This window comes from Gymnoscopelus braueri (assembly GCF_963280865.1).
Source record: "Gymnoscopelus braueri genome assembly, chromosome: 3".
Taxonomy (NCBI): Eukaryota; Metazoa; Chordata; class Actinopteri; order Myctophiformes; family Myctophidae; genus Gymnoscopelus; species Gymnoscopelus braueri.
Window position 1 is genome coordinate 42361556 of NC_137612.1, and position 13215 is coordinate 42374770.

At 39.3% G+C, this 13215-nt stretch overlaps 1 protein-coding gene across 2 annotated transcripts in view; it reads right to left on the reverse strand.

Moving 5' to 3' along the window:
* Positions 1-6064: 6064 nt before the first annotated feature.
* Positions 6065-13215, reverse strand: part of LOC308082585 (serine/threonine-protein kinase 4-like) — a 47449-nt gene continuing 40298 nt past the window's right edge. For both annotated transcript variants that reach the window (XM_080424412.1, XM_080424413.1), the window contains exon 12: positions 6065-8308. In XM_080424412.1, the coding sequence (XP_080280538.1) occupies positions 8150-8308 (159 nt within the window). In that variant the 3' untranslated portion in view covers positions 6065-8149. The remainder of the gene's footprint in view (positions 8309-13215) is intronic.

A 13215-nucleotide genomic window follows, 5' to 3' on the forward strand; every position in this document is an offset into this window, starting at 1 on the left:
GCTGGAGCTGCTCAGTGTCTTCCCACTGCACCTGATTGATAGGATGGATCAAAGGAAGATTGTGAATGTCCCCACGGGGATCAATAAAGAATATATAACTTACATGAAGATCATTTCATGATGCTAAACCAAATGCTAGACTACCTGTTCGGAAGAACGTTTGGGTTAAGGGTAGGCTGTGGAAATACAATTGCATTGTGCTGTATATTTTCTTGACTTATAGCTGTACAAACATACATAACCAGATGACCTTTAACCTGTGTAATATGTTTGTGTCCAACAGGGTATCTTGTAAGATAACTAATGTATAATGGGGGGTGGGGTGTAATTCACCATGCCACCTTCCTCTATGCATGAACTATGGTCGATTTTTTTGAGGATGATACAAGAGTTCCATTTGCTGATTTCCAACACAGCTGTCTATAAAGATTAATTTATTTGCACACCTGAGCTGACTTGTGCCTTTGAGAAGAATGCACTGCAAAAAAGGGTATCACCCTTGACGGGTCCATTTACATTTGTTTGATTTTACAGTGTGGGTAATGTCCACACCATGTGAAAAATCCTACATAGGCCTACTATCCCATAAAGTACTTGCAATTACATTCCCAGACATTCCTAGCCTGGCTCCAGCCCCTGAAACTAAACGAAATGAAAATTCAGGCTGATTGTCAGGCTAAGACATTACCATAACTAACCTGTATAGGTCTAAATAGAGTAGTCTAGTAGGACAATTTAGATATAAATCCTAATACTGGATTATATCAGTATAACAGGATATGGGGAGGAATGCACACAACTTGAAGAGACGCGGTCTATGGTGAAAAGTATGAAGGAAAGTTGTCGCACACTCGTAGCCACAATGCAAGAAAGCTGTATGTAATACAATCTAACAATGTTTTGACATAAAATCTTCATCGTAGTGAGGGGCAGACTATCTCATTAGTTATTTATATAGGGGACGCAGCTGTGTTTCATCAAGTTTTATCATTAGAACATCCAAATGCCACTGTAGTGACCAGATATGTTTTCTAGATTTTACTGAGTATTGTGGGACATGTTGAGGACCCTCAAATGTGATTCTGTAATGTGTTTCTCAATGGCGGTGGTACAGCCCCCCAGGGGGCATACAGAGAAGTTTGGGGGGCGCTGGAAGTAATATTTGTTCAAAGGGGGCACTGAGGTGGTCTCCGGGCCTTTTTTGGGCCTTTTTTCCTTGACTCTGCAGTCCAATGAGGCGTGGTCTCTGAATTGTGTTGAGTTTTTTATTGGGATGATGAAGATTGGCTAGATTTGTAAGTGTTGAATGGGGTTTGTACAGGTAGAAGCATGTCTGGAAAGGCTGACCATGGTACTGACATGATACTGATACTGACATGACCATGATACTGACTTGATACTGACATGATACTGACCATGGTACTGACATGATACGGACCATGATACTGATACATCATACTGACCATTATGCTGACCATGATAATCATACTCATGAACAGCAAAAAGGCTTGCACACTGAAAAGTGAACATTGAGGCTCTTTGGATGCAAAACTATTGTCTTTTACTTACACAAGTGCAAAAAGGGTCAGGTGACAATGTCAATCAAAATAAATCTTACATTTGAATTGGGTCCCAGAAAAGGTTGAGACACACTGGTGTAATGTGTTCACTATGGCAGACATTGTAGTGCAGGGATTCTCAAAGTGGGGTCTGGAGACCCTCAGGGGTTAATATACTGTTGCATCAAAATAAGTTTAACCCACCACTTTAAGCCTATATACTGTACTGTGCAATTTGAAAATAGCCGATCTACAAGCCCACAATGGGTCGCATCGTGACACATTGTGTGCTTGTAGATCTTCTATTTTCAAAAACAATTTTTGATTGTTATATTTTTTTAAGTTTGTAATATCTTTGAAACAACACAAATTGTGTATGGGGATCCTGGCACTGTAATGCATCCACTATGGCAGACATAACTAATATTGATTGTCTTCAGCCACTGTTTCAGACAGCATCACTATGAGATTTACTGTAGATCCAGTCACTATTGATTCCAACATTCAAAGTATCAGGTAATACTACTGATGATGTCTCAGCAAATTCTTGTCAATACAATCCTGAGCCAGTTCTGTTGCTAGACTGAGCATGATGAGCACATGTCATTTATTGATTTTGATTGATTGATTTAATACTTTATTAGTCAGAAATGTAAACAGCACTTGGTACAGTAAGACATTAAGGCTAAAAGGATTTAACAAAAAAGTCCAGGGGATTTGATTCCATTGTGGTTTTATGTATTCAATTCATCAACGTTTAATCATCACGTTTCTGAATACTTTCCTCGATGCTTCATGTCTTCTCTATTGCAAAGCTATTTAGTCTTTTTTAGTCATTTAATCTCTTCCTCATCTGCATTAATGTGGTAACATTATGGTTACTCATTATCACTATGAGCTTTAGTAATGTTTTCCTCCATAGCTGGGATTGATGAATAAAGATTCAAAGACATGCTGTCAAATAACTCCCAAATCCTCCTTATTTGGCATAATTTTACTCAAAAAATTATACATTTACAATTTTAAATACTTTTTTGTATTTTGTAATTTGTATTTGTATTTGGCTGGAATGGGGAAAAAAATAGACGTATTCTTGTTTGTATCAAGATACTTTCAGAGATTGTATTTTCTGTATTTTAAATACATGTTATGTCATTTTATTCTAAAATTGACACATTTTAAAAATGTACACAGGTTTATACTGTTGGCTTACCCACCCTCAACCACAAATGAGAGGCAGATTAGGGCACGTCTTGAGTTGAGACCATAGACTGTAATGTATAGGTTGAGACAGACTTCATTTGACCTTGCCTCAACTAGTGAATATTTCCTTTTGGTGTCTGTGAGGTACAGGCGTAGAGGCAGCTCTGGGGATTGTGTATTCAGTCTTATGCCATAGTTCTTGTCTAGACGACGATAACAAGGTCACTCTGGCCTGCGCTCTCCCACACGGTGATAAACATTTTGGCTGCCTGCTCCAAAACACCATGAAAAACACATTTTACATTTGGCAATCAATCTATGAATTGACTAATCATTGCATCATTTTAATGTATTTTCAAAATACATATTTGTATCTCAAATACATTTCTCAGACCAGTATTTTGCATTTGTATTATATTATTTTTTACCCAGTATTTGTAATTGGTATCAAAACACTTTTTGATGCATTTTCGCCCATCTCTGTGTGTGTTTGATTAAAAAGGTTAAGTATTTCATTCTCACTGGCAGCGTGGCACAGGAAATAATGTCAGGAGTTTATAAACCAAAGGTTCTAGGTTCAAAACTCAAAAACAACTATGCAATTAAATTGGTGTGATATTAAAAACAGATATCAAGCCAATGGAAGGGAAAAAAACACAAATAAAGGATCAATAAATTGCCTCAAGGAGGCACCATAGATGACAGGGAAGCACCATAGATGATAGGGAAGCACCATAGAAGACAGGGAAGCGCCATAGGAAGCACCATGGAAGACAGGGACGCACCATAGGAAGCACTTCAGAAGACGGGGAAGCACCATAGAAGACAGGGAAGCACCATAGGAAGCACCATAGAAGACAGGGAAGCACCATAGGAAGCACCATAGAAGACAGGGAAGCACCATACTGTAGAAGACTGGGAAGCACCATAGAAGACAGGGAAGCACCAGTCAGGCGACCAAGACGGACAACATCCGGGGCATCAGCCTGAGCTCATAAGTCACCAAGACAGCCAACCAGATGATCCTCAACCATCTTAGACCCTCAACTGAAAACAGAATGGCTTTCGCCCTGAGCAACCAACAGGCGGGCAGGTAGTTCCAAAGTTTGCGGGCCCTGGGTAAGCAACCCAGCCTGGTGTTGTAAAATGTTATTGTCAGCAGTCTGTGGAACATCTGTATGAATGAATGACCATTATACTCTTGAATCTCCACACACACACACGGCTTGAAATGAACACCAGACCCTGCACATAGTCAATGAGAGAGATCAGATTTGTAGCCGGGCGATTAAAAATTCATCAGTGCTATTTTGGCTCGCCACAGAGAAAATAATGAGATGGAAACATGGTGTGGCTCAAAAAGTTTCAAATGATTACGATAGATTTGGTACAACAATGGTAATTTAAAAAATTAATCCTGCCGTTTATTGAGATTTGCACAGTGTAGACTATCGTTATCTTTATACTGGTCTTCTGTTTGTCTGTTTGTCATGTTTGTCCCCTGATCACCAGAATGAATGTGCATGGCATGCTTTACATTTCTTCATTTTAAATATTTTGTACTAAATATGAGGTGGTTAAGTGCCTTGCAGACGTTGGGCGAGGGGACAAAGAACACAAAAAATATCCCTTAAAATATGTTTTATTAATTAGAAAAGAAAAAAAAAAGCACAAACGAAACAGCAGTGATTCAAAATGTACCCATAACTTACACAGTATACTTTTTAAGGCATGGAGACATACATACAACCAGTTTTTGTAGGAATTAACAGCAGATTTATCAGAGCCAGCAGCTGTAGGAACAGTTACAATAGATACGTGAGTGAGTGAACAACAAAGCAAAGAAAATAATTTCTGCAGGTGTAAAAAGAAAACCAAACGTTTAAGTGGCCTGAAGGCTTTACAAATCCTTTATCCTCCTAGTGCTCTTCATGACAAGTCATTAATATATATTTTTTGACTGTAAAATGGCTACTGTACTGTATTTTAATTACCTCTCCACTGTGCTTGACAAAAAAAAGGAAACAATTTAACAAACTGCCAAATATGCTCAATAATCCTCGCAGGTTCTGTCTGACCTTTTGTGACCTTGTCCTGAATGAGCATGGTTGGAAGAGGAAATCTATTTGATCTCAATCATTTCAATGTTATTTAAGTAAAGTTTTGTATTTTTTTTATTTTAACAGGCAATCTGGATGGCTCTTGGTAGAAACCTATTTTTTAAAACAAGTGCAGAGAATTACATTGCCGTTGGGCAGAAAACTCTTATCTCTATATTTCAATTTTGTATGTTTTTACCCTACATTAATGCCCTACTTCGACATACTACAGTGTCACACAAAAGTTGCAAAACTAACAGAAGTCATGTCTGAGGAAGTGAAAGGCAGACAGAAAGCACATCACAGCTCTTTAAAAGTGGACAAAAGGATGACAGAGCTGTTTCTATATATGGCTCAGGTTAAACTGTTCTCCAGTGATTGCTACTTAATTAAATAACATCTGACTCATCGTTGTCCAACAGTACCAGCATGGTGGCCTTGCCAGCAACAAAAACAGCTCACGCATCAGTTCCAAAGTCAAAAATCTAATCCCAACTCCAACATAAATACATCAGCATTATTTTCAATGACATAACCTCTGTAGATATAATAAAAAAAACTAAATCAACAAAAACTAAAATCAACAAGAATCAATCACAGCAAAACACAATCAGTTTACATCACTGCTACAAGAATTAAGCAAAAGAAAAAAAAGGACAGAGTAAAATCTTCAGTGTTCATTTAACTCTGATGGTGTACAAGTCCATTTGTATAATCTTGAGTTAAATTAAGCTTTTTAGTAGTACATCCAATGCTGACAAGATAAGGCAGTATAAAGCATTCCCTTTCGCTTTGCCCGCAACCATTTCAGAGAACTCAATTGATGCCAGTCACAGGCTGTTCACACAGGCTGACTAGAAAAAGAAGCTCTCCTTTTCTCCAGTCTTTCCATCAAGATGACAGTGTCATTTCTAATGGTGAAAAGGCCATTCTCCAAACATTCCATGACGCCCAACTATTGTGCTTACGACTCCTCCTTAGCATAGGAGTGTAAGTCTGGAAATTCCTCCTCTACAAAAGGTCTCCAACTCCAAACTGTGCTTTTATCATTATCATAACTTATACAATATGTTCCTGTACTCCTACAGATACGGCACCTCTATATATAAATGATTCCCTTAATATCTACAGCAATTACCACACACACACACACACACACACACACACACACACACACACACACACACACACACACACACACACACACACACACACACACACACACACACACACACACACACACACACACACACACACACACACACACACACACACACACACACACACACACACACACACCTGAGGAGTTCTTTATGACCTGAGACGGTACAGTAGCTTCACCTGCTCTCGCAAAAACATCCTTGGAATAGAAGCAACCGTGTTCAGTCTCTGCACTGACTGACTGACTTAACCAACCTGTGTAACTATTAACTACTAAATCTACAAGTAGAAAAATAAACTGTCCCTTTACAAATGTGCTGGACATGTACAAAAAAGGAAAACAAGAGAAGGAAAATAAAAAGCTTCAAGCGTATAAAGAACTGCATATTGTCACCGTTGGGCGGAAACCTTGTAACTCCATATTTAAACTTTTTTCTTTTTGTAAATGAATGCCCTACTTCGTCATACAAGAGTGTCTCACAAAAGCAGTGAAAATAGCCGAGCAGTGAAAATAGCCAATTAAATAACCGTTTAGAATAATTAAAAAAAGGAATGGTTTCAGACATACAAGGTTTTGACCCGACTGCAACAATATAAGGGGCCAAACGGCTCCATGGACTGTCTGAAGCCAAGTCCAGACAGACCTAGATTCATATTTAATAGTCATTTATTGAACTGTAAGATATCGCTTTAGCCTGCCAGTAAATTGCAGAACCTCCTAATAATAATTGGATCCAGGTCTATGAACAGACCTTTGGGGGGAAAAGAAATTGAGAAAAAAGTACACGGCAAAATTGGAAAACCGAAGGTAAATCATATCAATAAAATCCCTCAACATCTTAGTTTTTTGTTCTTAACACCTGAATGAAATTCTCATATCTCAACATTTAAAAGACAGTTATAATGTGACACATTATTTGAATTGACAGAATGTAGGCCAATTATTACAGTATTCCCATTGGTCACGCCAACCGGACCCCCCCCCCCTCCTCTTAAAAACAACTTTGTTCGATACCACAGTCTGTTTTTCATTTTCATTTCAAATGCCTTCCCCCCCCTCCCCCCCAAAAAAAGACATGAAAATGGGTTTACAATGACATGTCTAGCGAATATCTGGATTGAATGACTATATTTTCCCCACACTTTTTTGCGTAATGCCAAAACCTTGCAAGACTAGACAATTACTAGATTCATTTCTCATCCCCTTTCCAGACCCTGCATAGGAATGAGAATTAAGCACCAAAAATGTCTTGAGTACCAAAGAGCTTGCAACAGAACGTAAAAAGACGTTTGTACCACAATAACAAGATAATAACAAATACTTAAGCCTAATTTATGCCCCGTCCCGTGATGGTGTAGCACGCCGATATGTTTGCCGCGAGACACCATCGCGCGACGAAGTATGAATCGGGTTTTAGAGGTCTGAATTGCTCTTTCACAAACAGCACTATAGCATGTGTGCAAGCTTGGCAGAAAGCAGTAAGCCTGGTAAAATAAGGAACAATAAGAAAAAGCCACAATGTCTTTTGTTTTTAGGAGGGGATAATTACGCTCCAACTTGTTCTTGAACGTTGTTCTTGAGGTTTCCAGGCATGTGAAGGGTCAGTGTAGACAGCTTGACGTCAAACTGAAGCGATAGATTCCATCAGTGACGTGATAGTTACTCCTAGTTCTTGAAGCTTTAAGAGTTCTAAGTTCTAGCTGACAGTCCCTTTGTGGAAACCGTCACGAGACCTGACGCCGTGGCTTACAGAAGAAGAACATAATAATGTCAACGTTTAATGGAGTCGCTCGCGGGTTGTGTAAATACCGAAATGTGTGGCTGATATTTTTACGCTGTTACTGAAAACATATCCAATCTTAAAATCTCATGAATCAGTGCAAAATAACCTGTGAACTATTCTTGTAGGAAAACATGTATTTATATGTATCTATGTAAGATAAAATCTTGTGTTTAAGGATGATTTGTCCCAAAATGTCCTGGTGACATACTGTAGAATAGAAGCATGAATTGAACCAAGAACCTCTGTTATGCTAGACATTGTGACGATATTTACGTTGACTCGCAGCGTTGCAGAGACTGTATAAAACGTACGTGGGATATCATCTCCACGGGCGAGGAGGCCCTCAGAAGTTCTGCTGGCGGCGTTTCTTGGCTTGGATGGCATCCAGGATGGGCTGCCTCTTGGATTGGTAGCGCTGGCGGATCTCCTCGATCTCCTGCTCCATCTGGGGGTCCAGAGAGGCCAGCCGCGACCGCAGCTCCTCCACCGTCCAAGAACGCATCTGAACACAGAACACATGCAAATGCATGCACGTCAATATACTGTATGTTAATGTTTACATTACACAAGTAAACCTGAGTGTAAAATTGGTTGTGTGTGTACGTATAAATATATACAGTTGTTGTCGGTTGGAAACCTCATAATTATGTCCAAAAAGGTTACTTTTCAGGAGTCAACCTAAAAAATAGCACACAAAAAACATAAAAAATAAATAGCAAGCCTTTAACGTTTTGAGCTTGACGATACAATAGACAGACTCTTTGACGGGAAATGATCAGAGCCCAGAAAACAATCTGATCACAGAGAGTCTTTATTTTCAACACTGGCCATTTGGACGAGAGTACCCTGCATTTTTCGGCTGGGGGGAAAAACTAACAATCAAACAAATGTTTTGTTTTTTCATAAAATAAATTCCTACTTTGTCATGATACAGTATCACATAAAAGTAGTATCAAAGATAGCCAATCTACAAGCCGTCATACAGAGTACAGACTGTCATACATTATCAAAGTGCATCACAGTGGCATACAGTAGGAAGATTTAAGCACAAGTTAATTTTATGACATGAAAGGCCACAAGCAGAGATCCATATCTCTGCCACACAGTCTGGCTGCTCGAGAGCTTTTTCATGAAAACCTAAAAATATCTCACAATTGATAATAACAACATCAAAAGGGGGGATAATTTAAGTAACTAGGGTTCTTTTGGTAAATGGGCACTTAAAAATGCTCTGCACGCGCCTTCAAATATCTGCCATTGACAATATTACTATGTTGTGCTAATACATAGTCAATTATTTACGAACATCAACCTTAGCCATTATTTTTTATATCTGATAGAGATATAATAGTCAGAAGATAGACCTAATGCTTTCATTAATGGCCACTTTTGAAAATCTTTAATAAGATCTTATATCTCAAATATATCTCAGTATTGACAGCAGTTACTATTATATCTCACCATTGACAGCAGTTACTAAAGTAAAGTACTACAAGTGCATCAATGTTGCAACCCTGAGAGAGAACCTGATGCCTTCATTAACCCATTCAATCCGCATCTGTGTCACTTAAGATTTCTTTGGCTGTTCAAAAATAGAAGATATACAAGCTACAAGCTTGTAGATCTGCTATTTTGGAAAAATCGTGAAAAGGTTGTGCAAATCTTTGAATATATATATACATTTTTAACTCAAATCTGTGCTTCTGGGGGTCCCTGGAACAAAATATTTTGAGATGGGGGGAGGTCCGCGGACAAATACATATCATTTTGGGGGCCCTTGACATGAAAAAAGTTTGTGAACCAATGATATAGCAACCAATGATAAAAAGAAAAACTGTTAGGATTTAGAAGACATTTGTAGGATCCCCAGAAGCAAAGATTTATACAGTATATTCAAAGATTTGAACACATTTTCAGCATTTTCCAAAACTAGCAGATCTACAAGCGCATAGTGAGGCTATGCGCGTGTATATCTGCTATTTTTGAATAGCCCAAAGAAATCTAAAAATGACACAGATGCGTTCCCGGATTGAATGGGTTAATGGCCACATAAGACGGACAACTATCTTAGAATTACCTAGCCTCTTGGACTCGGATCACTACGAGGGATCTATTCTGGGCTGTTATCTCTTGGCATCTGTTCAATGCGGTGTCTCTACGTCGAGGGTCTGATAGGGACACGTACAGGGCCTGCGTTTGGCTTGTCCCATGGGGGGACCCCCCCCTCCTCCTTCTCTCCTCTCAGCTCTTACCAGCAGCACTCTACTCTGCTGCTATTTATTACTCACAATCAATGGAGCTAAAATAACACAGAATATCGTTACGGTCGGGCGGAAAACCTTGTATGTCCACAAACTGTTTGCTTTTCAGGAGATGGACAGAAAGAAAAGCTGTGTTCGAATGGATCCAATGTAGTTATTATTTTAGTCACACGCTCTTAATACTTTCATCGATTTAATATTTATAAAACCCGCGCACACACTTAACCACTTTCACTGTAAAGATTTTTGCAAAAATACCACATCTACAAAATAGCAGATCTCACAACGCAACGTGTTGCGAACCTTTAGATCGGCTGTTTTTTTCTGCTTTCCGCTTATGAAAAAATAAAACGTAAAAAGTTGGAGTATGGAGATACGAGGTTTCTTCTCCCCGACGATATCTTCCTCCCTGGATAGATCACTTTAGAGGCTGAGAGGTCCTACTCTACGTTATGTCTGACCGCACCACAGCCAAACTGTTAGTGATACTTTATAGTAGAATCTAAAAAAAAACATTATTTGTCCTGGGATCATGACGTTAGTTTAAACCATTCAATCCAGGAACGCATCTGTGTCACTTTAGATTTCTTTGGCTATTCAAAAAGTAGCAGATATAAAAGCTCATAGCCCTCATAACCCCCAAATTGATATGTATTTGGCTGCGGACCCCCCGTACCTGTTCCCTGCCTAGACAATGAATGCAAAGACACTGTTAGATCCTGCTTGATCTGGGGAATTTCTTTGTGGAGTTTGCATGTTCTCCCACTGTGTTCATGTGGGTTTTGACCCCCAGATGCTCTGGTTTCCTCCCAAACCAAAAGATGTTCAGCATGTACAGTATGTTAGGTACATACTCCTGGAAGTGGCCTCGACCACAGACACAGACCTAAAGCTAGAGCTGTTTGTGCTCTAACTCAGTGGCTGCCTAAATCACACTGCCCAGAAGGGTTGAGATGAATGTATTCCCTCTTAACAGCACAAAGTGGATAGGTAAGGTAATATATTTAGTGTGCGAACTCTTTTCTGCCTTGTACTGAGGAGGTTACACTTTGTTATACGTCTCTGTTTGAGTTCAGCACCTGCCTTTAAATGGTTTATGGATGTGCATGACCGCCTCTGATCTTTGTTGAAGGTAATATATTTAATCAGAATTTTTGTTAAACACTAATTCAAACATACATACAGTATCGCATACATATTATTGCAATTGTACAGCAGACCTGAAGACCACATTCCAGTTCTGACAGAAAACCGTGTACAAACAGAGGTTGTGAGCGTGTGATAAAACCGTTCTAAGCGGTTCCGGAACCGGCTCGAAATTCCGTTTCCGGTTCCTCAATGTTGAATCCAGTGACGGATCACAACCCTAGTGCTCAGAACAGTTAGGATAGTTTACACAGGGAAGAATAACTAAATCTAACTTAATGCAAATCAGTTCAAATTATTTTAACACAAACAAAAAGTATTGAAAATTCATACGAATAATGTGGTTTCCTGCATTGTAACAGTCAATCTTAACATTATAACTTTTAATTCAAGGTTCATTCATTAAAAAGCATGGAGAGATACAATGTAAGTTATACAACCTTGCAAGGTTGCTGTCAACCTTGTTTTCCTCCCTAGTGCGTCCCTAGTGGCCAGCCGCGGTGCTACAGGAACAGGGTTGCGTGCGTGTCTCATCTCATCTTTATTTTAAAATCACACAGTGGCCCTGTCATCTTCTTATTTTAGTTGTACTTCCCAGTTGGATGATCCACACGCAAATGATTTATTATTGAATTTCATGTCGTTTTTCGATATGGGTTGGAGACAAATTATATTTGTGTGACGGTTTCTGTCCATCACAAATGTGTCCTTGGTGCATTTATACCTGGATTTATTTTTGCAAGGAAGCATGCCGTTATCCTTGAGGGGATGTTAAGACTATTTTAAGGCATCGGGGTGGCCTCAAAGTTATGTTGAAAGGTAAGGAAAAAGTCCATCACATGCATGCATTATTTAAAAAGACATGAGAGCAAACATCAAAACATACATCCATTTGACCAAGCTGAAACTGCCTCGACTTAATGGAAAAGTGGCTTTGCAAGCCACAAGGGACTGGGAGCCATGGTTGGACTGTTAAGAAACCCTTTAGTCACACATGTACTGTACACACATGTGCACACACATGACGGTTTTGCAAACGTTTGGGGCCACTGCACTACACATTACATTGAATCAATATCCCTTTACCTTAAACATAACCAACCTAACCTCAAGATTAACAGATGCATGTATAGAATGTAACTTTGCCCTGCGTTTACATAACAAAACATAGCATGCATTTCTACCCATCATTTCCCTCTATACCAGCAGTTATCAGCCACCTTCCTCTCTAGCTGTATTGTGATGTTTTCACTGTTTGTTTTGGTAGACAGGGATGTTTTTGGGCTACCAAAACAAACAGTGAAAGCACAGCGAGAGGGCAGTGTGTTTCTGCACGTAAACACCACAACACTACTCCAGTGGCTGAAGACTGTGGTGACATGAGAAAAGGGAGAGAGACAAAGAACAAGAGGTAGCAACAACAGAAATAATAAATGGAATTGAATGGAAGCATGTTGAAGAGCAGAGTGCTGCAGTGACTGTCAGTGACCTGTAGTTCATGTATAATGCACATGTGTGTGTGTGTGTGTGTGTGTGTGTGTGTGTGTGTGTGTGTGTGTGTGTGTGTGTGTGTGTGTGTGTGTGTGTGTGTGTGTGTGTGTGTGTGTGTGCTCGCTCGCTCTCCCTCCACATGTTGTACAGCTACCACAACACAAACAATGGAGTACAGCAACTACATTATGAAGACTCATATAGCACAGGACTAAAAGACTATGGAGTACTTTCCTTCTTGGCTGCAATCAGGCTTATGAACAAGCACTGAATAAATACGCTGCTGCACGCACACACAGAACTTTTGTTCTAAACACAACTTCTAAACAAAATTTATTTCTATGTGTGGTATGCACACACACCACACAAGACTTCTATCTTAGATAGGACATTTAGCATATAGGCTACTATCTACACCAGTGATATTCAATTGGCGGCCAAGGGGAACATTATTTGTTTTCATAATCTTGGATTGGAGGTTGTACAGGATGACCATTTTGAAAGTTACTGT